The 22,714-nt window shown below is 58.9% G+C and overlaps 1 protein-coding gene across 10 annotated transcripts in view; it reads right to left on the bottom strand.

Annotated features, from left to right (window-relative positions):
• The window catches only part of RALGDS (ral guanine nucleotide dissociation stimulator), a 29,910-nt gene extending 14,742 nt beyond the window's left edge, over positions 1–15,168 (bottom strand). For 3 of the 10 annotated variants that reach the window (XM_074331265.1, XM_074331260.1, XM_074331273.1), the window contains exon 1: positions 7,302–7,627. In XM_074331265.1, the coding sequence (XP_074187366.1) occupies positions 7,302–7,484 (183 nt within the window). In that variant the 5' untranslated portion in view covers positions 7,485–7,627. Of the gene's footprint in view, positions 1–7,301; positions 7,634–14,995 lie in introns of those variants that run through there. The other 7 variants (XM_074331271.1, XM_074331268.1, XM_074331269.1 and 4 more) reach the window with 5 other exon arrangements.
• Between the last annotated feature and the right edge of the window lie 7,546 nt (positions 15,169–22,714).

Genomic DNA, 22,714 nt, shown 5'->3' on the forward strand with positions numbered 1-22,714 from the left:
CTGGGAGCCGGCAGCGTCCCGAGCACCCAAGTCGCTGGCAGCAGTTGTGCAGGACGTGCCTGTCAGAGAGCACTGGACTTGAACCCCTTTGGAGCCTACAAGGCACCTGGCTCCCAGGGGGGCTCCATCCAGGCCTGCTGGACAGAAAAGCTCCCTGGCCAGGCCAACCCATGGGCGGGGCCAGGGCCTCAGGTCTAAATAGCGGCTCTGCAGTGAGCCATGGGCCTCACTGGCAGCTGAGCAGCTGGCTGGGCCTGCCTAGCTGTCATGTGATCCCCGAGCCCTTCCCCCACCCCAGAGGGGCCCCCTCTGCCAGCCGGTTGGGGGGCAGGGCAGGATGCTGAGAGCCACACATGCTGGGCCAGGGGAGTCACTACCCTGTCACACATATGGGGAGCTGGCCCAAACAGAGCTAACCCTGTCCCTGGTTCCCTCAGGCAGCAGCAGAAACAAACCCAGACCATTAGCGCAGCAGAGAGCAGGCACCATTTATACCATCTACCAAGAGTTGACAGAGGGGCAGGCTCCAAAGTGAGTTCCCCGGGTCCCGGGCAAAAAGTGGCAGAGTGGGGCATCTGTTCCCTGCTCCCACCTCCTTGCCAGGGACAGAGAAGGAAAGCAGCCAACAGCCCCAGCATCTTCCCCCAGGACCCTCTGGCACCCACAGGTGACCCTGGGCCACCCTGGTACTAGAGCAGACAGCACTGGAGCCCAGGAGCAACGGCCCATGAGGGCAGCACCAGGCCCCCAGGAATGCTCTGGTAGGGGCTGGGAGGCCTTGGGGAGGAGGGGAGTGGTCTAGCAAAAAGCAGATGTCCTGAGGGCAGGCGTCCACAGGGCAGCACTGAACTGTTGGGGGAAAAGAATGTCACATGGGCAGCTATGTCCTTGGGACAGATCCTCCTATCCCACCCAAAGCAGGCACCCAATGCCGTCCCCAGGGCCCTGGGACCTAGTCAGCAGTTATGCCCCACATACACTGCCTGGCCTGCCACCACTTGGGTCAAGTGGAGTGAGGGTGGTGCCCCCAGGACCCCAGGGTGTCCCATACCCCCGCTGTCCCTGACAGCACAGCCTGGAGCCCCAGGGATAAATTGGAGAATGGCCTGGACGGCATCTGTTAGTGTGTCACCAGACCAGCCTTCTCAGGGTGATGGATGGGCCAGTAGGATGCCATGCCCCCAACTGACTGCAGACCAAGCCTCAATTCCCTCAAGGCAGAATGAAGGGGTCACCAGGGACCGGGGCCCAGGCCTTATTTCGGCACACATCTGATGGAACCTACTAGGTCTTTCCCCAGCCTTGCCAGCTCCCTTAGAAGGTGGCTCATGCCTATAGATATGGAGGTGGCATCATCTCTAATCCTGGTCACCCCTCTGCCTCCGCCTGGATGTACGCTTCCCATAGAAATTACAAGAACGGGCCATGTGGGGCTTCCAGACCCACAGATGCCGCCAGCTGCAGGCTGCCTCCTCAGGAACCCTGACCGAGGGCTGCAGCCAGAGGAGAAGCGCTCCAGCATACACTGCAGTTTCCTCCTGTCTCCTCCCCGGCTGCATACGAGACTCGGTCCCACTCAGGCAGGGCAGGGGTGGCTCCAATCACAGCACCTCCATGTGCGTTAGATCACCCCTCAGGGACCGCACTGCACCCACTGAGCTGCTGCTCAGGTCCAGAGTCCCAGAGATTACCCCAAGGCCCTCACTCGGCCACCCACCAGCACGCTGCAGCCCTAAGCACATGAGGCCCCATTCCAGGGCCCACGAGACCCCAGGGTACCATCTCTCCGGAAGGGCTCTGACTCCCAGCTCTGCTGAGCTTCTCAGCCCCCAGCCTTAGTGAGCTCGTGTGTGAAATGGGGAGAATAGCAGGGTGATGGTGGGGTCACGACAGGGCACACACGCAGCCAAGCTCAGTGCCTGACACACGAAAGCACCCCAAAAATGAGACCTGATGACACCTGCTATTGGGGAACATCTAACATACTCACAGGCTCTTGAACTGACGATGAACTCGGGGCAGGGAAAAACCTCCCGGGAAACCTGTGGGAGACTTGCCAGAGGCTCCGGGAACCTGGAGGAGCACCATGTCATCCAGGCTGGGTGGGAGCCAGCCTTGCAGCTTTCTGACTTTTCAGCCTTTTGCTCGAATGCAGGAGCCAAAATGTGAGACAGATGAGAGGGCTGCTCAGCCCTCAGGAATCCCAGAGGCCCTGGGATAGTGTGAACACAAAGTCATGCACCCATTTTACAGAGCTGGAGACCGAGGCCCAGGGGAGATGGTCAAGTAGTGTCCAGATTGAGGCGAGACCTGGGACTTCTCAAGTCCAATCCTGGTTCATCTCTTAGCCCATAAGCCCAACAAGGCAGGGAGAATGAAAATGCCAAACATGCCTGACCCTTGGTGTGTAGCAGGTAGGTGTCCTATACCTTGAGCCCAAGGACACGAACAGGACCTGGCTGAGGACTTGAGGTCAGCCCTAGCTGACCTGGTCCCCAGCCACACCACAGCCCACAGAGGCGGCCTTGATAAGGGACCACACATGGTGTCTGGTTTCCAGGGCAACCAGGAAGCTCAGTGACCCCAGAAACTGGAGTTTGGAAACTGTACTGAGCCCCCAAAGAGGCTGACCCATCTCCCTAAGAGCTCTCTCTGCCAGTGTAAACCCAGCTAGTGAAATGTGCCGCAGGTGGGGAGGGGAGACCCAACCTCGAGGCTGGCCCTGCCCACCATCCATCCTCCTGTCCATCCAGGACCAGCTCCTGACCGCCAGGCTGGCGGACCACCAAGGGCCAGGCCTGCGAGGGGGTGTGGTTGCTGAGAGCTGAGGAGGAGGACAGCCTGGTCCCTGGGGGGTGCAGGGTAGGGCCAGCTGAAGGTCCAGCCCCAATAGCAACACCACAGACCACAGTGTCCAGCACGTGTGGGCACTTCCTGGGTGCCAGGCCCTTGGCACACTCATCACATTTAATCCTCCCAACATCTCACTCGATGGATGAGGAAAGAGCCGGGTGGGGATCTCGCCCAGGTCGAGCCAGGAAGTGGCAGCCTGGGCAGGGACTGGAACCCTGGCCTGTGACTCTCATGGCCTATGGAGACACACCGGGCCTCGCACCACAGTGCCTGCCACGGTCACAGCCTCAGAACAGAGTCCAGCCCCGGGTCACACAGATGCAGGAGAGAGACCAGAGATGGGAAGGTCTTCCTCGGGTCGCACCGCCAGTCGGGGGTGGCAGGCCCAGCTCCCTTGTACCTGCACCGCTCTACTGAGAAGGGATGGCCAGGGCACCCACGGGCCCCGAGATCAGCTACAAGAACCAGACCTGGGAAGCACCACGCTGACTGGGAGCCCAGGACACGGGCACTCCCCTGGCACCTTGTCAGAAAACACAATTATGGCAGCCACCGCCTGTCCGGCTGACGCTGTGCAAGGCATTATGGGGACTGCTTCTCAGGCCACCTGTCTCACTCCGTCCTCACCAGAACCCTAAGTGGAGGAACTAGCATCGGGTCCATTTTACGGAAGAGGAAAACGAGGCTCAGGAAGCAGGAGCGGGTCTAGGACTGCAAGGGCTGAGCTGGCAGTCCAGCACAGCTGTCTGCCCCCCGGAGCCCAAGCTCTGACCAGCATACTTGACTCTGCCCCTCGGTTCAAAAGAACAACATTATGCCTCTAGGCGAGACTACAGAGCAGGTTGTGTAAGCATCTGACACTTAACAGGGGAGGAGAGAAAAACAGCAAAGCAACACCACACCCAGTGCTCCCCAAACTCAGGCCCTGGTGCTGGGTGCTCCCACCCAGCTCACCCAGCGGGCGACCTTGCAGTTATCTGCTCACTCCCCAGCCACTGGCCGGCCTCCTGCTCTGGGCTGCAGGTGTCAACTCCCAGAGCCTCAGAATCAGATTGGGGAGTCGCTTCACTGGAGCTGTGTGTCCAGGAACACGGTGTTTCCTGGCTGGCAAGGCTGGAGGCCTGAGTCTGGGACAGAGTAGCCACAGCATGGTGCCACGCCATGGGAGCCGTCTGGGCGGCCAGCCAGCAGCCCCTGGGAGCCAGACCTCAACTGCCTGGGTGCAGCCTCCTGAAACCACCCCCAGACGCTTGTTCAGAGGCTGCCGACACCAATCCCCCTCCCTCACTGGCAATGAAGGCAGGGCTTGGAAACATCTAACTTCCAGGTTGAGGATGGGACCCGCATCCTGCCCACAAGCATCCTGCATCTCCCCGCCACCCACTGCTGCTCCAGGGCCTTCACTGAGCCGCCAGGGAAATAGCCCAGCGTGCTCAAGCGTCTGCCACTCAGTGCCAGCCAGCTGGGTCCCCACCCCTTCTCCTGGGCCCCTGAGGAGCAAGACAGGAGGGGAACCCGAGGCCCTGCAGGTGGCAGCCCCCCCCCCCATCTCTCTCTCTCTTTTTTTCTCAAATACACACAAACACACACACACACACACCCTTAGGCCATGCCTCTCTGGCCTCCAGGGTCAAAAGCCCTGGGGGTTAAACTGAAGACCTGCACATAGTAAGATCAAGAGACCAGACAACCGGGAAGGAGGCGGGAGGCTGGAGGGAGACTCCCCTGCGATTCTCCACCCAAAGAACAGAGAAGCCCTCCTCATTCCGATCCACCTCTTCGTTCAGGCCTTGCAGGCACACTGTCTGGGTCAGAATCCCACCTCTGCCACTTACCAGCTTAGTGAGGTGATGCAATCCAATTAACTCTAGTGCCTCAGTTGTTTTATCTGTTAAATGGGCTATTGATAGTCCTGACCACAAAAGGACATAATGCATGCAAATTACTTAGAACAAGGCCTCTCACAAAGTGCTGGCTCATATGAGCTATTATTGTAAACCACTGGGGTCCAGCTGTGGACTTGCTTCTTCCTGGAAGCTCTCCCCAGTGTCCTCTAGCCCAAAGCACTTTGCCCTCCTCTGGTCTATAAGCATCCCAAGCCCTCACTTGACCAGGGGGCTTCTGGGCTGCCTGGGCCTGGTTCTGTGCCCCCCAGAGCTCCACAGTCCTCCCGTGAACCTAAAATTACCTCAGTAGTGATTTCTCTGATTCCAGTAGGCGCCTAACAGAGAACACAGCCCATGTTCAAATCCTCCCAATCCTGTGTCCTTGGCTGTGCATACATTTAGATCACAGACTTCACTTCTCGGAGCTCCAGTCTCCTATAAAGTGGGGTTGGCACCTACTCTGGAGGGTTGGTCAAAGTCAGTTGGAATGAGGTGGTGGTGTCCGCAGCCAGTAGGTGCTACAGACTTGAGAACTGCCTGGTCAAAGCAGTGGCCAGCCTAGAGATGGGGGCATGGGCCAGGTGACCTCCAGAAAGCACAGAACTGCACAGGCCAAGCTGGGTTAGTGGTGGCTTGGCTTAGAATCAAGATGACAGGAGCGGATGCCCAGATGTGCAAGGACATCTGGCAGCCCAGAGAGGCTTGGTAGGAAAATGGGGAACAGGGGAGGGAAGGCAGCAACTGCCTGGTGGTTTCCAGAGAGGACAGGGACCACAAGCAGAGCTGCTTCAGCTCTGGCACGCTACTGCGACCAGGAAATCAGCCCCAGGATTGGGGGGGGTGGGGGAGGAGGTGTTGGCAGGAGGGACAGGGACTTCCCCGCCCCCCTGCCCTCCTCCCCCGGCCCATAGTAAATGGTCATTGTGTTTGGTTTCCGGCACTGGCCTCCTCTTCTGCCAGGACCCTGATTTTCCTGCCCCAGCCAGAAGCTTCCCCTTTGATTTCTAAACAGTGGCCATGGCCTGGATCTAGTGCAGAGGCCGGGTGAGGGAGAGCAGCAGCAGGAGGGTGCGGGGGGAGGGGAAGGAGAGAGAAGGCGACCCCCCTGGGCAAGGGTAGGGCTCTCCCTCAGGTCCCCAGGGATGCAGATGGACAGAGAGGTGGGGGGGAGGAAGAGAAGTGAGCCAAACAGCTCACCCCACCCTGGCCAGGAACCTGCCGGGCCCCTGTGAGCGTGTAGGCCGGACCCTCCCAACACACAAAGCCCGACTGGCTGCCAGACATAATGAAAGTCAGATGAGTACTAGGCTGGTGTCAGGCCTCCCAGGGGTCTGCTGCAGCTGCCAATGAAAGCCAGAGCAGTGGGTGGATGAGGGTCCGGGAACACGCGGGGCTTGGCCACCTGCCTAGCTCAGGAGAAAAGGGTCTCCCAGTCCTGCAGTTCCCTCACCACGAGCACCCTCCAACCCCTTGCCTTGGCCCCATACTGGGCAGGGAGACACACTTTATCCTTGGGCAAATATGCATCCAGGCCCTAGGGACATGCAGAGGCACAAAACCAGGCTGCAAATTGCTGGCAAGTACAACACACAGGGGCCTAAAGTGAAGGGGTGGGGGGGACACCAAGGGGGCCCTAACCAGCACTGTTAAGGCTCTGGCTCGGCCTCGACCTGCTGAGCCCCCAACCGGGGCTGGCCTGTCCAGGCCCCATGCCCAGACAGGGCAGGGTGACAGGGTCCATCCTGCATCTGCTACCTCTGAAGTCAGGTGCACAGTCAGGCAGGAGGAGGAAGGCACCACTCCCCGCCCAATCTGCCTGACCCCATGACCCACTGGGCCTCACTGTTCAGAGCACACTAGAAAGAGTCCCAGCCCTCACCTAGTTACCCCCACCTCCATTAGTGACAGACACATCCCCCCTTCTCTGAATCCTCCCAAATCCTTGTAAGTTCATTTTCTAATCAAGCAGAAATGAGTCAGTCACCCCATCCGGACATGAGAGGGCCTTGTCCCAACCTTCCAGCCTGGACACCTGGCCCCACAGGTTGGAGGCCTGCTCCGCCTCCAACCCACCTCCTCTGAACAGCCCTGAACATCTGATCTGTGTCTGATCCCAAAGTGGAGCGGTCTGGAAGGCCACTGTGGTCCCCAGCCCTCTGAGGATTCTAGGAGTCTGCCACCCTACCAGTTCGCCACCTGATTGCGAAGCCTAATTGCCCGTGCAGGCTGGGACTGGCAATGGGGATGAAATAAGGCCCAGCCCCTAATGTCGGGAAGTTCACAGCCCTAAACAGGCAGTGACAGCCCGCGGAAACAGGTCTACCTGGGCTGCAGGGGCACGAGGCTGGCACACCTGGGATCGGTGACGGTAGGCACTGGGACGGACAAATAGGGGCACGAAGACCCGGTTCTGGTCCCTACATTGTTGCACCCGCTGTGCCGGCGGCCCCCACGCCCACCTGCTGCCCTAAGGTTACAGCGAGCGGGATTTCTGCGGAAGGACCCTCCCCACAAACGATCAGGACGCTGGGCCGCGGGGTCAGGCCGACCTGGCTCACTCACCTCCAGGCGGGGCAAGTCGGGGTCGAGCTGCGTGAAGCTGTGCAGCACCACCGGGCAGCTGTCGGGGCCGCCCACCTCCAGGCGCACGGCGTCCCACACGCTGCGGCTCCGCCGCGAGCCCGGAAACAGCGGCTCGGCGCCGCCCGCAGGCCCGGCCGCCTCGGCCCACATACGCTGCACCATGGACGGCTCGCAGCGGCGCCGGCGGCCGGCCGGGCCGCGGGACCCGAGGCGGCGCGGGCAGCAGAGGCCCGCGCGGCTCGGCGCTGCCTGCGCTCTGCGCCCGCCGCCCGGCCCAGCTGAGGTCAGGCCGGGGGCGGGGCCGGCGCCTCGGAGGCGGGGCCGGCGGCGTGGAGGGGTGGGGCCGGAGATGCCGAGGGGCGTGTTGTGTGAGCGCGGGCGCCCCCGCGAGCCTGCTGGCTGTGTCCTATAGAGCGCGCGTGCGTGTGTGCGTGTGTGCGTGTATGTGTGTGTGTGCAGTGGCCTGCGGGTACCGTGGTTATGCACCTTGTGTGGGTGCGTGCGCTGGGGCAGCGTATATGTTGTGTAGGTATGTGACTTGTGTACATGTGTGGTCAAGTGGCCCTGGAGTCAGATCAACCTCCCACGAATTCCAGTTAAGCCCCTCCCTAGCTCTGTGGCGTTGTACAAGTTGCTTAACCTCTCTGAGCCTCAGTTTCTTCATCCGAAGTGGCCACATTGGGTTACTGATATGTAGCACTCAGCTGGTGCCTGTGCCTTGCTACACTCTCCTGAGTCCTGGAACAGTGACTTTGGTGCTCGTGTGCATTTGGAAGGCCTGAGTGTTGGGGTGTTTGGTGTGGGGACGGGCCTTTGCCTGTACTATCTGCTTTCTGCCCTACAGCCAGGGAGGTGAGGGGAAAACGAAGTCCAGTCACATAGGGGGTTGGGGCCTATAGACTTGCAAGAGTAAGGGATCAAGAGGGCAAATGCCAGCTGGAGCACCTGCCACTGTCCTGGTCGGGGGGACCGCCGGCTTGAGCACGCAAGGTCTCAGGGCACAGGTGAGGGTGCAAGTGAGGCTGCTGAGGGCTGGGGAGGAAGCCCTCACAGAGGCTGGTGTCCACTATCAGCAGCCCGACCAAGGCCACCGCCAGCCCCAGAACTGGTGCCATATCATTGGGCCTGTTCCCCACCTGTAAGATGAGAGGGCAGGACCACACTACACATTCTATAAACATATCTTACAGAACAGACCCACCATATGCCAAACCTCTGATATCCAGGGACATGGCGCCCTGGCAAGCTCTGGCCCACGTGGGCAGCTGGAGGGCCCAGGATTGGGGAGGGGGGCCAGCGGGCGGTGGAAAACAATTTCTACCGTTTTCTTTTAAGGACATTAAAAATGCTTACGCCCTTTAACTTGAGAATCCCACTCTTAGGAATTCACCCTCAGGTGACAATCTGAGGTGTGGACATGAATTTCTATATGAGGATGTTTGTGGAAACCTCAATTACAACTCTTCCCAACGGAATCAACTCAAATGCCTTGTACTGACAGGACCCTTGGTGCCACTGCACACCATGGACCAACCAGGATGCCGGAAGTGTTTCTGCTGTACTGCGACATGAGACAGCAAGATGCAGAATACACTTTCAGAACTAGACATTACACACATGCATATGACGGGGACCCACTCTGCAGAAGGCATCGTGGTTATTTCTGGGTGCTGCCATACACTGTTTTTCACTTCTCTGAATTTTCTATTAGTTCAAAAATATTTATAATCACACAAATGCTGGGGGTGGGGATGGGTAGATTGGGTTTGGGGTGAGGCCGTTTAAGGACCTTCTGTGACTTTCCCCCGGGGAGGGTGAGGTGGGTGAGGCACATTTAGAAGGACTCCCCAAAGATCAACCAAGGGGTGACCTAGACACAGGACACTGCCCTCCGGCTAGAAGCTTCTCCCACTCCTCCTGGGAGAATTTGCCAAGTAAATCCAGTACCTGCGGGTAGCTCACTTTATCTCTTCTGCTTTCTTTATCTCTTTCTCCCAGGGAGGGGCCTGGAAGCAAGCTCAGGCCCATTTTACAGCCAGGAAAAGGGCCCCTGGAGGCCAAGTAAGTCAGGAGTGCACAGGGAGCACTCCCAACGTCACCACCTCTCTGGCCTTGAAGGTCCAGGGTACCAGGGTTGGGGGGCTCAGGTCGGCTGGAGAGTGAGCAGTGGGCATTCCACACCCCGACACAACCAGCGGGGCTGCCTCCCATCCAATTACCTGGAAGTCGTGGAGGGGCATGGTGGTGTCTCCTTTACTCAACCACTAACCTCAGGTTAATGCCTGTTTTTATAAAATCTCTCTCCCTGCTTTGTTCACTCTGGCTTTGGGGCTCCCCTCTGGGGTCCTGGTAAGCCTGCTCACTGCTCATCTCGGTGCGCATGTGCACACACACACACACACACACACACACACACACCTAGTTCCCAGGGTAGCTGTGTGCCATAGAGGGCAGGTTCAGGCACTGAAAGGCCTGGGTTTGAAACCCAGCTCCACCCCTTTCTTACTAGGTGACCCCTATTCCCCCAGCAGGTCACCTTGCCTCCAAGGCACAGTATGCACCTATGTAAAGGTGGCATAACTACCGAGACAGCACAGGTAAAGCACCTCACACAGGTGCCCGCTGCCCCCAGGCAGGCAGACTGCCCCACACTGTTAGTAATGGGGGCTGCAATTCACGGGTGCCTTCTGCGTGCAAGGCCCTCCCAAGCCCTCACACAACTCCCCTCATCACCTCACCACCACCCCACCCAAAGCTGTGGGGTAGATCCCTTACCAAGGGCAGGCAGGGCTAGTCCAAAAGAGAGGGGACCAGGACAGTGTGTGCCTGCCGCCTGATGGAAGAACACAGAGCCACCCATGCAGTGTTCTTGCCCCAAACCAAACATGAATCCAACCAGGCCTCCACATGTAACTACCATTTGGGGGAATTATGGGGAACAGAGGAACTATATCCATGAGGAGATAGTCCACAAATTCCAGATCGTGGGACTCTCTCCAGGACAAACTGAAGAAACCCAGGGTCTTCAGGAGCAAAAAAGAAAGCGGAAACTATAGCTTAAAAGAGACATCAATCAAATACAACCTGTGGATTTTGTACTGTGATTCGAATAGGACAACTGTTAAAAAAAAAACCTCAGGGAAAACGGATTATTTCAACACTGCTGGATATTGGACAATACTTGCCATCATTTTTGGGGTAAGATCATGGGGATTTAGGTTACTATTAGAGTAACATGGAATATTTATGGATGGAACGATGGGATTTGCGTGAACATCGCCCGCTGAGCAGGAAGGGGAGGACGTGGGGCAATTAGAGAAGAAACGAGGTGGCCCCACAATGTGAACATCAAGCGGGGCCGGGGCGGGGGGTTCCTGCCATTTTCTCCACCTGTGTACCTATTTGGAATTTTCCATAATAGAAGTTAAAAAAGAAAAAGGACACAGTTGGAGACTCACGCTCGGGGCCTCTGAGGCTCCCAGCAGCCAAGGAGGGAGGGGAACAGCCTGCAGAGGCCAGACCATGGCACTGACACCTGGCCCGCTTCACCATTTCCTGTATTCCTTGCCCCATGCCCAGGGGCACTCACGACATCCTTACAACCACGGGGGCAGGGGGCTTCACTGTGGGGGCCGAGGCAGTGGGCAGCTGGGAAACCAAGTCACGCAGCTCAGATGGTGCTGGAGACAGCCCCAGTGACCTTGGGCGAGTCTGAAGATCAAGGCTGTGATAACGTTTGCCCTTGGAGGGTCTGCTGGGAGGAACAGAGGGCACAAAGCACTATAGGATGTGTGGGGTTATTATTAATTGGTGTCACTCCTTTCCTCTCATCCTGCTCACAGTGCACCCTGCCCCCAACTGTCCCAGGTTCCCAGCGTTTCCCTGTGGAGTACACTGGCCCTTTCTTGGGTAGTTACAAGAAGCCCGAGAACACGGCGATGCTGTAAAGACCCATCGGCAGTCGGGATGCTCGTAACACAGGATGCTTAAAAGACAGGCTGTGAACTGACATCCAGGGACGAGACCCAGGCCAAATCCAGCCCACACGTGTTTTGTTTGGCAAGCACAGTGTTTTTCAATTTTTGAGTCAACAGTAGAAGGTCAGGTGATTTCATATAAAATCCACATTTCTGGCTTCTCTTGTCACTTTGTGTCACCTGGCCACACAAGGTCTGCATTCCCACCGCAGCAGGAGGCTGGGCAGGAGCTGACTGGCAGCTGTCCCCTCCAGCCAGGGCATGTCTGGGTCTGCCACAGATCCCACTGGGCCTTCCACCACTTCCTGACTTAGTGTGCTCCGGCAAAACCTCTGGGGCCCTTTTTCCTTCCCACTTTCTTCCCACCAGGGGTCCCCCTGACACAAGACAGCCAGAGAGGTCTTGACCCTTCAAAGGCCTCCCTGTCGCCCCCCCACCCCCTGCACTGTCCTCAGGCAGAAGACCAAATGCTTGGTGAAGGCCTAGCTCACATCTCTGCCCAGCCAGGCTCACACTGAGCTGTAGCAGCGCCCTCAGGGCCTCCACCCACTGCCCCCTCTGCCTGGTCCATGCTTCCCACCTCCCACCCACCCCTTGGCCTGGTACATGATAGGTGAGTCCCAGGGAATGGGGTTTGGGCCCACGGTACAGCTCTGGGGAGGTCTACCGGGCACACAAGTGGCTCGGACAGAGAACTGGGCTCAGGGCAATGTCTGGGTGACCACAGGCCTTGGTCATCACCTCCCACCTGGGCTTGGCCAAAGCCCACGGAGGGAGCTGGTGGCCCAGTGAGGACCAGCAGCCAGATACCCAGACTCAGGTCAGGCCTTGGGGGAAACCTTTCACCTCTTTCTGAGCAGGTGAGGTCACCCCATCTGTCTGCCTTTTGTCATCTATATTTAGAAGCCCAGGGAGGACAGGGAGAGGGTGTGGCCTGGCCAGGCTCCTCGGTCATTTCCCTACACCAACGTCACCATTCCTGGCCTGCCTGAGTCCTGGGGCAACCCTCTGTGGGCGGGTGCGCATACACCTTGGCAGGAGGTGACGCACCTGGGCCCAGTGTGGGAGCTCCTGGGTCAGCAGGTGGACCTGGCTTAGCCCCACCTCCTCTGCTGCTGGGTTTCTGGGAACCCAAGGAAGGAGAGGATCCCCACAGGCAGGACGCAGAGCCCAGAAGTGGTCAGGAGGCAGGAAACAAAGCCTGCAAACCTCTGGAGACCATCCTGGGTGGAGGGTGTAACATCGACATCACCCCAAGTCCCTGACCTCACTGGGCGTTACTGTCCCAGGACAATCAGAACAAGATACATCAACGCCCGGAGCCATGAAAACGGCCCAGGACTGGGACGCCATGAGCTCACTGGGGGGCCTGGTGTCCTCCCCGGAAAGGGGCGCTCACGGCCGCTGACTCTGACCCTCAGATGTTGATGGAGACACTCTCAGAGCAAACACACAGTCCAGGGTCACTGTGATAAACGCCATCCATGGAGTGGGGACAGGCCGCTTTGACAACTGTCCCCCACTCCTCCAAGTGCTCAGTACCCCACATGCCAGGGGGCACTGAAACCTGACATTTCTGAAGGCCACCAATCCAACATGTGACAGCCTGAAGTGGAAGGCAGGAGAGGGGAGAGGAAAAGAAGCAGAAGGGGCACAAATGGATGGAAATGGAGACTGAGACTGCCACTGAGCCTGAAACACGGAAAATAACAGGCTCAGGGTGAGAAGGAAACAGCCAGAAGTGGAGGCGGAGGGTCCCGTCCCTCACAGAGCCCACACGGGCGAGACTGGTGCACATGGCTGAGGAAGGGACCCAAGGCAGCACAGGTCCCAGGTCTCAGCCCCAAGCGGGGACCCTGAGCAGGAGGCAATGACATGGTGGAAGACACCATACCCTGCCTGAAAAGTGTCCGTTGCACCCAAGGGGCCCCAGTGTGCCCCCTGACCTCCCCTCCCCCGCTGCCAGCTGGAAACCATCACAGCATCGTGGGGCCTGGGATGACCCAGTCCCGAGGATGCCATTCTTTCCTGTCGGTTTGGGACTCTCTCTCTTAAGGTCTGGAGCCTAGGCTTGTGCTCAAGCCCCTGCTGTGCACCTTCCTAGCCTCAGTGTCACCTCCTTGAGCCTCAGTATCTCCATCGGTAAGATGGAGATACTAATAATGCCACGAATGCCACCTACCACCTGGCTCTCAGGGTTCTCAGGATTGTAGATGATAAAACAAAGCACAAAAGCCCTTTGTAATCTGAGAGGCACCATCCATATGAACAGGAGCCGCTAAGACAAGCCGCGGCCACCCTCCTCACCCCCCTAAGCAGGTAGACAGGCCGGCGGGGTGGGTACACTTGGGCACCACCCGAAGCGCCCCTCGCCCCTCCTCTTACACCCGGACCGGCAGATGGAAACTCCCCTGTGGCAGCTTCCAGCCAAACTCCTTCAACCAGTTCTGACAGGAGGGTAGGACAAAGGGAACCACCTCCCGCAGCGGCCCTGGCTGTGACCCACTCCACCTCTCCGAAGAGGCACCAGTTGCCTTGGAAACTCACCTCAGTGGCCGGTGCCGGCAGAGGTGTTGGACAAGGCGTGGGGCTTCGGAGAGTAGGACGGCGGGCGATGGCCCTCCGCCTGGAGGTCACCACAGAGACGCAGGCAAGGAACACCCAGCCCTTCCTGGCCCTGGGCACGGCGGGCCTGGCTTCCCGGGCCATGGCAGGCTGGGAGCCGGCTCCGCGAGAAGCCCTCTGCCAGTCTGTCTCTCTGTCTGTCAGCCTGTTCCAGTGGAGTCCAGCACCCAAGTGCCTGGACCTGGTGTCATCCGCATGGCTGTCATACCTGCTGCCATGATGGGCAGGGCTAGGAATTCCCGTTGGTACCAGGCCGTGGGCCAGCCAAGGAAGTGTGACTGGGGCTCCGTCCTGAGCTGGGCCAGTGGTTCCAGCTTGGACCTGCTCTCTTGGGGTGAGCCCAGTTCTCTCCTCCAACACCCTGAGGGCCTGTCCCCATCCGCCCCACCTGTGGAGAAATCACTACCCAGAGTCAGAAAGGTGGCAGGTACAAGTCGCCAACATCAAAACAGGGCTCAGCCAGTGGGACCACCAGGCAGATGTGAACCCAGCCAGGTGCTGGGGGGGAGCACAGAAGACCCCTGCGTGCTCTAAGCCGTGGCCTCATTCCAGAAGCCTTCTCTGCCATTCAGCCCTCACATCTCCTCCCGCCCTGGCACCCAGACACGGCGTTTCATTTTAAACTGCGGGACCAACCTAGGGTTGCTAACTGTTTATTTTGCCAAGTAGGGTAGTGAAAACACAATACTCTCACCACCACAATTACCATTATTCCAGAAAGGACACCACCAAAAGTAACTAGGAGGGCATGCCATCAGAAAAAAGCGCAGTCGTTAAACAAAAACATTTGGTTTTAAGAAAAACCCCCAACCTGTCTCCATTTTCTTTCTGCTGCAAAGCAAGACGTTGGAAACCATGGAATGAGTCCGACACCCATTTGACAAATGGAAAAACTGAGGCCCAGGGGTAGCAGGGACTTGCCCAAAACCTCATAGGGAGAAGCCGGGACTCGTATCTATGCAGCTCTGCAGCGCTCACAGGCGCTCCTTCCACCAGCATTCAGATCCTGGACCCCCAAACCCAGAGATGCCAGGACGACCCAGAGGCCGAGAGCCTGGGCTGCTTCCTTACCCTCCGGGGACCCTGGTAGGCAGCGGGCTGGGTACGCAGGACCACAGAAGTCGGGAGCAGAGGCGAGCCAGCAGGGTCTCCAGAGCTGGCCTGCAGGCACATCAGGCCTCCAGGCCCTGGCGGAGTGGCCAGGGCCCAGCATCCTGCCCTGCCACTAAGCCCCGCCAGCACTCGCTCTGGCTCTCTGCGCGTCCCACATCCCCTTCCGGTGGCTGTGTGGGGCCCAGGGGACACAGCTGAGAAGGTGGCTCAGAGCCCCGGAGCAGAGACCTGGTTCCCTGTGGGACTTGCAGGTTCCTCATGTCACTGAGCCTGTTTCCTGATCCGTGATGGAGGAAGGGGAGGTTTTCAAACCCAAATTTCTCCCCACTCCCAGCCTCACCTAGAGCTCTCGACCTTGAATTCCCACTACCAGGCTCCCACAGGAGAATTTCTTTCACGGAAGGAAGGATTTCACGGACACCAGTTACAAAGCCCTGGGGTAGGGGTTTGCATGGGGGGGGGGGGGGGGGTATCAGAGAAGCGGATTTGAGGGTTCTAGGCAGGCCATGCCTCAGCCACTTTCCTGCCTCCCCGGGCCCACCCCTCATGCCCACAGCCAGATCACATCCCCCCCCCCGCACCCAAATCCCTCCAGCAGCTTCTGTCCTACCCGCAGAAGAATCCAAAGGCCTCCCTGACCACCTCCCTGTGCTCACCTCCTCCCAGGCACCCCTGCAGGCTCTCCTCTGGCCACCTCAGCATGTTGTCTTGGTGACACTTAACCCTGACCTTCGAGAAACAGCAGAGGTGACCAGGCTCTGAATCAGTCAGCTCTGGGACCCTGGGCCAGCAACTAAGCATCTCTGGGTCTCAGTTTCCTCATCTGAAAAGGGCACAGAGGCACTAGAGGATTCAACAGGAACTCAGCTCGGGCCTGGCTCGTGGTCAGCACTCAGGGGACATGCACTCTGGTCACCCACAGTCACACGCCTGCCTCAGTGCCTGGCACACATAAACACCCAATGAGTATTGGCGGGTATTACCCCTACGCCAGGAGTACCGTAGCCCATTCCGTCCCCAAGAGTAAGCTCCTGGTGACAGTCTGGGATCCGTCTGGTGCTCAGTGTGGGCCCTGCAACAGGACCCCAGTGGATACCTCAGAAATGTTTGTTGTTGAAAAGCAGCAAACATGTGCTGGGGCGCTGCAAGACAACCCTGGTCCCTGGGCAGGGAGGCTGCCAGGGCTGGCAAAGAGCCAGGCCCAGCCCACCCCTCCCGGAGCTCGACCAGCACAGCAGGCCCCAGTCTTGTGCAGACACCACCAGGACTTAGGCGAGGCAGACCTCAGTAGAGCTCAGAGGAGGGAGACAGCCCTGGGTGCCTGGGACGTCCCCAACCTGGCTTCTCACCCCCACAGTACCAGCTGTCTGGCCATGTGACCTGGGGCATCGTTTGATGCAGTCTGGCCACCTTCTCTGTGTACCAGGTTGCTCTCCTGAGCCTTTGGGGCTGGGGAGGAGGGAATTTCCCTGAGCTGTAGCTTGTGGCCTCCTCATCTCAAGGAGGGACCCTGGGCCCAGTGCCATAGGAGGGACCAGTGGACAGTGGGTGGGAGAGCGTTTCCAACTATGTGACTGTGTTCGAGGTGGGGGGAGAGCTTCAAGAGGCCCTTGGAGGAAGTGGGGTGGGGATGGGGAGCACAGGAACCCATAGGGAGCCAGGCTGCCCTGTCAGGTGTGTCTGTGTGTGAATGCCTTTGATTTGACAAGCATTTACTGACCCAGGTACCGGGCCCATGAAAAGCACCACATCTCCCTTCCATAGCTCCTGCGCCCAAACGAGGCGCACTGTGCTCTTCTCAATGAGCCCCCAGCCTCCAGCACAGGTCTGCATGGCCTCAGGGCCCAGACTGACATATTCCTTTCCTTTCGGGGCCAGACCAGGCCCAGGCAGCCGGGGGGCGGTGGGCCTGAGTCACGGCCAGGAGGCAGGAGGACCAGCGGCAGCAAGAAAAGCTGGAGCACAGAGGGGGCAGGGTCTTGGGAGGGGAGGGCCCGCTACCCACCCTCCTCCCATGGGTTGTGGGGGAGAGCAGAGGCGCTTTTGTTCCCTGCCCTCCCAGTGTCACCACATGGCGCACCACATCAGTGTCACGGCCTGGAACAGAGACCAGACCGGCCACCAAGAGCCAGGGCTCTGGGAGTTGGGGACAGTTAGGGGTACTCCACCTGCACCCCACCACTGTGCTGCCTTCCAGGGCTGGGCCTCCGGAGGACATCCTTTGTGTTTACTGTGCATGGAGCTCTGTGCAGCCACGGCATCTCGGAGCACTGACACCACCCCTATCCCCACACTCGTCCCAGGAGAAGTGACCTGCCAACGGTCCCACAGTGCTCTGCCCGCCGTGCCAGGTGGCCATGGGCTAGCACACCTGGCCAGCCCCACACAAGCCCGGACACAGCAAACCCCATTCATGGACACATGCATACACAGATGTGTGCCAACACTCCCGCAGCCCAGCCTCAAGCCCTCTGTGGGGGAGGATTCCTGGAGGGGCCTCTCCCCCTTTCCTGGCTCCTGGGGGCAGGCCCTGGTGGCGGTGAAGCGCATTGTTGATAAACACCCGTGTGGCTGTCGCTAGGAGCTGTGACTCAGAGCCGGAGTGGTGAGTCCTCTCGAAGCTGTTTACTCAGCAAGACATCCTGTCCAGGAAGCAGATAGGAGAGGCCTCGCCCAGCTTCTGCTCCTCTTTCCTGCAGCCTCCTGACCTGACTCAGGGGCCGGCTGGGGGCCAGGGTAAAGGGGGCAGCCAAGTTGCTCCCCCCTTCATTTCTGGGAACCTGAGGTCCATCATGAAGTGGCTCAACATGGTCCCAGCCAGCCAGGCTCTGTTAGGACGGGTGACACTGCAGCTGCGCCTGGGAGTGACCCAGCCCCCGGGCCAGGAAGAGGGCTTAGGTCTGGTGTGCAGCGACACCTGGCCTCTGCTCTGAGAGCCTCCTAGGGACCATGGCCCTGCAAACATCTGCCAACCTGCAGCCCAAAGGCAAACGCTTGCCCATATTTAGAAGCCCTGAAGGCAGCAGAGGCGCCTGATGCCTCCTTTCCCCACAGCCCAGCCTGGTGGCCCTGCCTTAGGCGCTCCTCGGTGGGGACAAAGCACTTTGCCACTCAGCATCTGTGAAAGAGGTGAAGCCACAGTAATTATCGCTTTTGGAAAACTGAGACAATCAAGGCCCAGAGAGAGTGAACAACTTGCCCAAGGCTGCACAGTGGGCCAGTGCTAATGCTAGGTATAGCCCAGTGCTCTCGACCCCCAGGGCAGCTTGCTTTCCTCCACTTTGCACCAAATTCAAGATCACAGGTGGATTTGTTCCTGGCAGCACAGGCAGGCCTGGGGCTGCCATGTCCTTGTCCATGAGGTGGGTAGTCTATCCCACGTGAGGCCCAGTGGGATTCTGACTTCCCATTTCCCCTCTGGCCTCCCCATCAACCCTGTGCTTAAGCCAGAGTCGACGACTCCCCAGTATTTCTACTATTCACTGATGTGCCAGTGTGGATATCATTTAATTGGCATAATATGTGAGGCAGGTTTGCAGGCGAGCTTGGGGACAGAAGCTTGGAGATGGCATCAAACTCACCCAAAGTCACACAGCAGTCTGGCTTTGAGGCTGGAGCTCCCAGCTGCCCCCAGCTTTTTACAATAAGCACTCAGGGTGATTCTCTCCTCACTGTGTCCATCTGTGGCAGGGGCTCCTGTTTCACAGGAGGGCTGATGGGGGCCAGAGCCTCAGTGACTTGTGGAGGCCATGAGACGGAAGGAGGAGGCCCTGTCCCCTGCTCCAGGCTGGGGAGATTGGGAACCCCAAGGCATGACAGAGCCATAGGAAGCACATGCTGGGGGCTGGGGACAAAACGGCAAAGAGGGCTGTGCTTACGTTGGCCCCACCCCAGGCAGAACAGTAACCCAGGGTCAGCTGCTCAGGCTGCTGACTCACCCACCCCAGGACTCGTCTGCGTTGGCTGCCTGCCTGCCATCCCCTTTTACCAGCCCACTGAGTCACACAGGTTGCCAAGAAGTTGAGGATCTGAGAATCCAGGCCCTGCCCCAGCCGCTCCCGCTGGCTTTGTGCCCAGCAGGATCCAGCACTGCCAAGGACACCACAGCCCCCCTCCCGTGGCAGTCAAGGACAGCTCCCTGCCCCCTCAGGCCTGCCCCCATGTCCAGCTCCCAGCTCACAAGGAGCCCAACATCCAAATTAAAGGATTAGAGCAGCAGCAATGAGCTGGGGCTTTGCGTTCACTTCCTGGCTGGGGGAAGTTGGCAAGTTACTCTCCCACTGAGCCTCCTTCTGGCCCATGCATGGGATGACCGCTGCCTCCAAAGCCTGCCCCGGTTACATGAAATATTGGCTGGAAGCACTTAGGACAGGGCCTATGGAGGGGGTTTGGGGGTGCTGCAACTTTAAATAGGGTAGGTGAGCTGAGAAAGTAACATGTGGTAAAGACATTTAAAAAAAATTCACCGACTAGGGGATCGTTTCTTCTTCCCGAACCCCAACTAAGCTCCCTGAAGGCAACAGCCACATCTGTCCTGTTCGCCCCTCGTGCCCAAGCGCTGAATGATGCCCGCCGGGCCCATAGTGGGTTCTCACACTGCTGACGGGTGGATGGATGCACTTGCACATGCGCACACATCACAGGAGTGGAAAGGGCACTGGTGTTCTAAGCTCTTTTTAAGTTCTTTCCTCTTTAAAATTGGAAGGGATGCAAGCTCCTTGAGAGTAGGGACTCTGTTCCCTGATGTATCTAGAATAGTCCTTGGCACACAGTGGGTTCTCAACCAATACCTGGATGAACAAGTGGACTCAATGGTCCAGATGGTTCCTCCAGCTTCAAAGTTCATGGACTCAAAATATTCAGAGTTTAGGACCAAAGAGTTCCTTGTGGGAAGATCACCAGGAAAACTTCCTGGAGGAGGTGGTGAGGTTGGAGAGGAGCCTGAGGGATGGCAAGGAGGAACAGCCAACCTGCCATTAAAGTGCTTTCCAGAGAGCGAGGCTGGGAGCAGAGGTGGGAGACAAGCCCAGGCAGGGGCGTTGGTGCTGGAGGCAGCAGGAGCCTGGGGGCCCTCAGAAGCTAGTCCGCCCCAGGATGTCAGTGGGGAGGACGCAGGCAGTCACTCCAGCTCTGGTTCAGCCTGGGTTTTTTCTCTTAATTTGTGTGTTCCATGCTGGTGAGTGGGGAATGAGTCTCTCTCTGCTCCTCGGGTAAGCAGAGGTTGCTCCGGCGTATTTGGACTGGGCAAGGAAGCCCCTCCACAAAGCACAGCCAGGCTGAGGCTGGGGGGAGGGAGCTGAGCCCACAGTCAGGACCCTGTGCCCAGCAAGGCCTGGTCACTTGGGACTTCAGGGCCAGGAGAGTAGGGACAAATGGGCCCTTGTGGTGAGGAGGCCGCCCGCTCTGCCAGGGACACTGTGTGCCGGGTGCTGCCACCCGCCTGCTGCCTGCCTGTGGGGGCCCAGGGCCTGGCAAGCAAGACTGCCCTTTCAGACAGGGACCTCCTGAGCTGCCCTGGCCTCTGGAAAGGACCTGGGGCTCCAGCTGGCTGCCGGGAGGTGGTGGGGCTGGTGCCCTCTGCCCTTTTTCCCACAGCCCTTCTGCAGCCAGGAATCTCCCCCAGGCAGGGGTAGGAGTGGGGGGTGGTCATGCCTTGGGTTTCCAGAGCCCTGGGGTTGAGAGACCACTTCAGAGACACTGTCTTTGTCCCACCCTCCTGCCACCCACTGTCCTTCTGCCAAACCTTAGACACTGCCACACACACAGGTGGCACACGATGACGTACATGGTCACCTAGTCACTTAAATGCACAGAATCACCAAAGGCAGGGTGATGCTCCCAAGACACCCACAGGCAGGCACAGGGCTGCACACACAACCCCAGAGGCCCCGATATGCCCCCCTCTCCCCACAAGTCGGCCAGACCACGATGGCCGCCCTGTGGCCCCAGGGAGTGCACTCTCTCAGGGCCCGCTGCCCATGCCTGCTCCTGGCAGGGATGGTGCAGAGAGGGGAAGGAAGCATCTGCTCTGTGCCGGGATTTTCCTGTGCCAAGAGTCTGGGAAGGAAACTCCCCTTGAAATTCTGAAACATCGCAATCGTCTGCCACAAGGGCGCAGGCGGCTGCTGCTGGCAGTTCAGCCTTTCCACGCCGGGCAATACCCGCCTGCCCGCCCCCTGAAGCCCACAGCTGTCCCCTCCCTGGCCATCCAGGGCCTCAGGCTAGTGGACTCCCTCACCCTTAAACTTCAACCCTGAGCAACTAGAGGGTCAAAGGGCACCCAGGCAACTTCCTTCTCAGCTCACCCTGTGGAGGCGATCAGAGGCCTGCAACTCTGGGCTCAGGGAGGAAGGTGAGCCAGGTGGGGCTCACCGTCTGGCCTGGGCAATTTGCTCAACTTGTCTGGGCTCCCAGTTCCCCACCTGGAAAAGCGTGGATTTAACTCAGGGCCCCTCCCTAGCTCCCCAAGGGTAGTCAAGGCTTCCTGTCTTCACAGCTGGGGGGCCACATGGCCATCTGCCTTCCACGGAGGGGAACTGACACTTCCTGCCACCTGCTGAAGGCCTGCGTGTGACAGTGCCAGGTGCTTCAGGAACATTTCATACACCTTGATATCCGTGAGTCCACAGATGAGGTGACCGAGGCACGGAGGTGTTAAGGAACCTACCTGTCTGGGGTCCTGCAGGTCCAAGCCAGGGCTCCCACCAGCCCCTTGACCTCTAGACAGCCTTGACCTCCCACACGCCTTGGGGGCCAGGACCACTCCAGTGACTTGATGATGATGGAATCAGGGCTGGGCTCCCCTGTGCCCTCTGGCCACAGCCAGATTGGGGTGAATAGAGCCAAAATCCCATTGGAATGGATTCAGTTCAGGTGACGATAGCCCGAGGGCTTAAATACCCTCCCCCCACCCACATCCTTACCCTCCCAGTTTTGAGCTGGACAATTACAGGTAAAGGGCCTCCTGGGGAAAAAGGCCTGTGGTCAGCATGGAGTCCCGAGATGGGAGCAGGTGGACATGGGGGCCACTCACTGGCCAAGGGCACTTTCTTCTCAACTGACCTGGTCTACACAGTCAGGTGGCCAGGCCATACCTGGAATCTCAGGTGGTGTACAGAGAAGAGGTCCCATGATTTTCCCAAGATAGCCAATTCTGGACACCAACCCAGGACGGGAGGACCTATTTGCCCTCCGCCCCAGGGTGGATCCTGCCCCATCTTAAGGGGGAGAGGAGGGCTGAGCAGCTTCACTTTTGGTTAATTATGCACCCACCCCAAAGGGAGCCCAGGGTGGGTGGGGTCAGTCCAGTCCTGTATTTCAGTATCTTACACAGTTCCCTCTGGTGCCTCTGGTGCCTCTGGCCTCCTGCCCCTCCTCCCCAGGCAGCCTGCCCTTCTCGGGCTCACCTTGTCCGCCTGCATGCCCGGCAGGACCACCAGCATGAATGCGGGCAGGGGTGCTGCCTGTTCTCTGTGGTGTCCAGCCTGCAGCTCCTTGCAGGGTGGGGCCGTGTCCTTGCGCCCTGCACCTCCTGGCCCTCTCCCCACCACCTGCCCGCCACCGCGGGCCATTGTCTGCGCCGTCCCTCCTCCCGCTGTTCTTGCACCAATGGGGGCAGCTGTGCAGAGTCTGGTGAGGGATCAACCCGAATGCCTGCCGGCCTGCCTGCCTAAAGAC

Source organism: Rhinolophus sinicus, linkage group LG04 (genome assembly GCF_036562045.2).
Source record: "Rhinolophus sinicus isolate RSC01 linkage group LG04, ASM3656204v1, whole genome shotgun sequence".
NCBI lineage: Eukaryota > Metazoa > Chordata > Mammalia > Chiroptera > Rhinolophidae > Rhinolophus > Rhinolophus sinicus.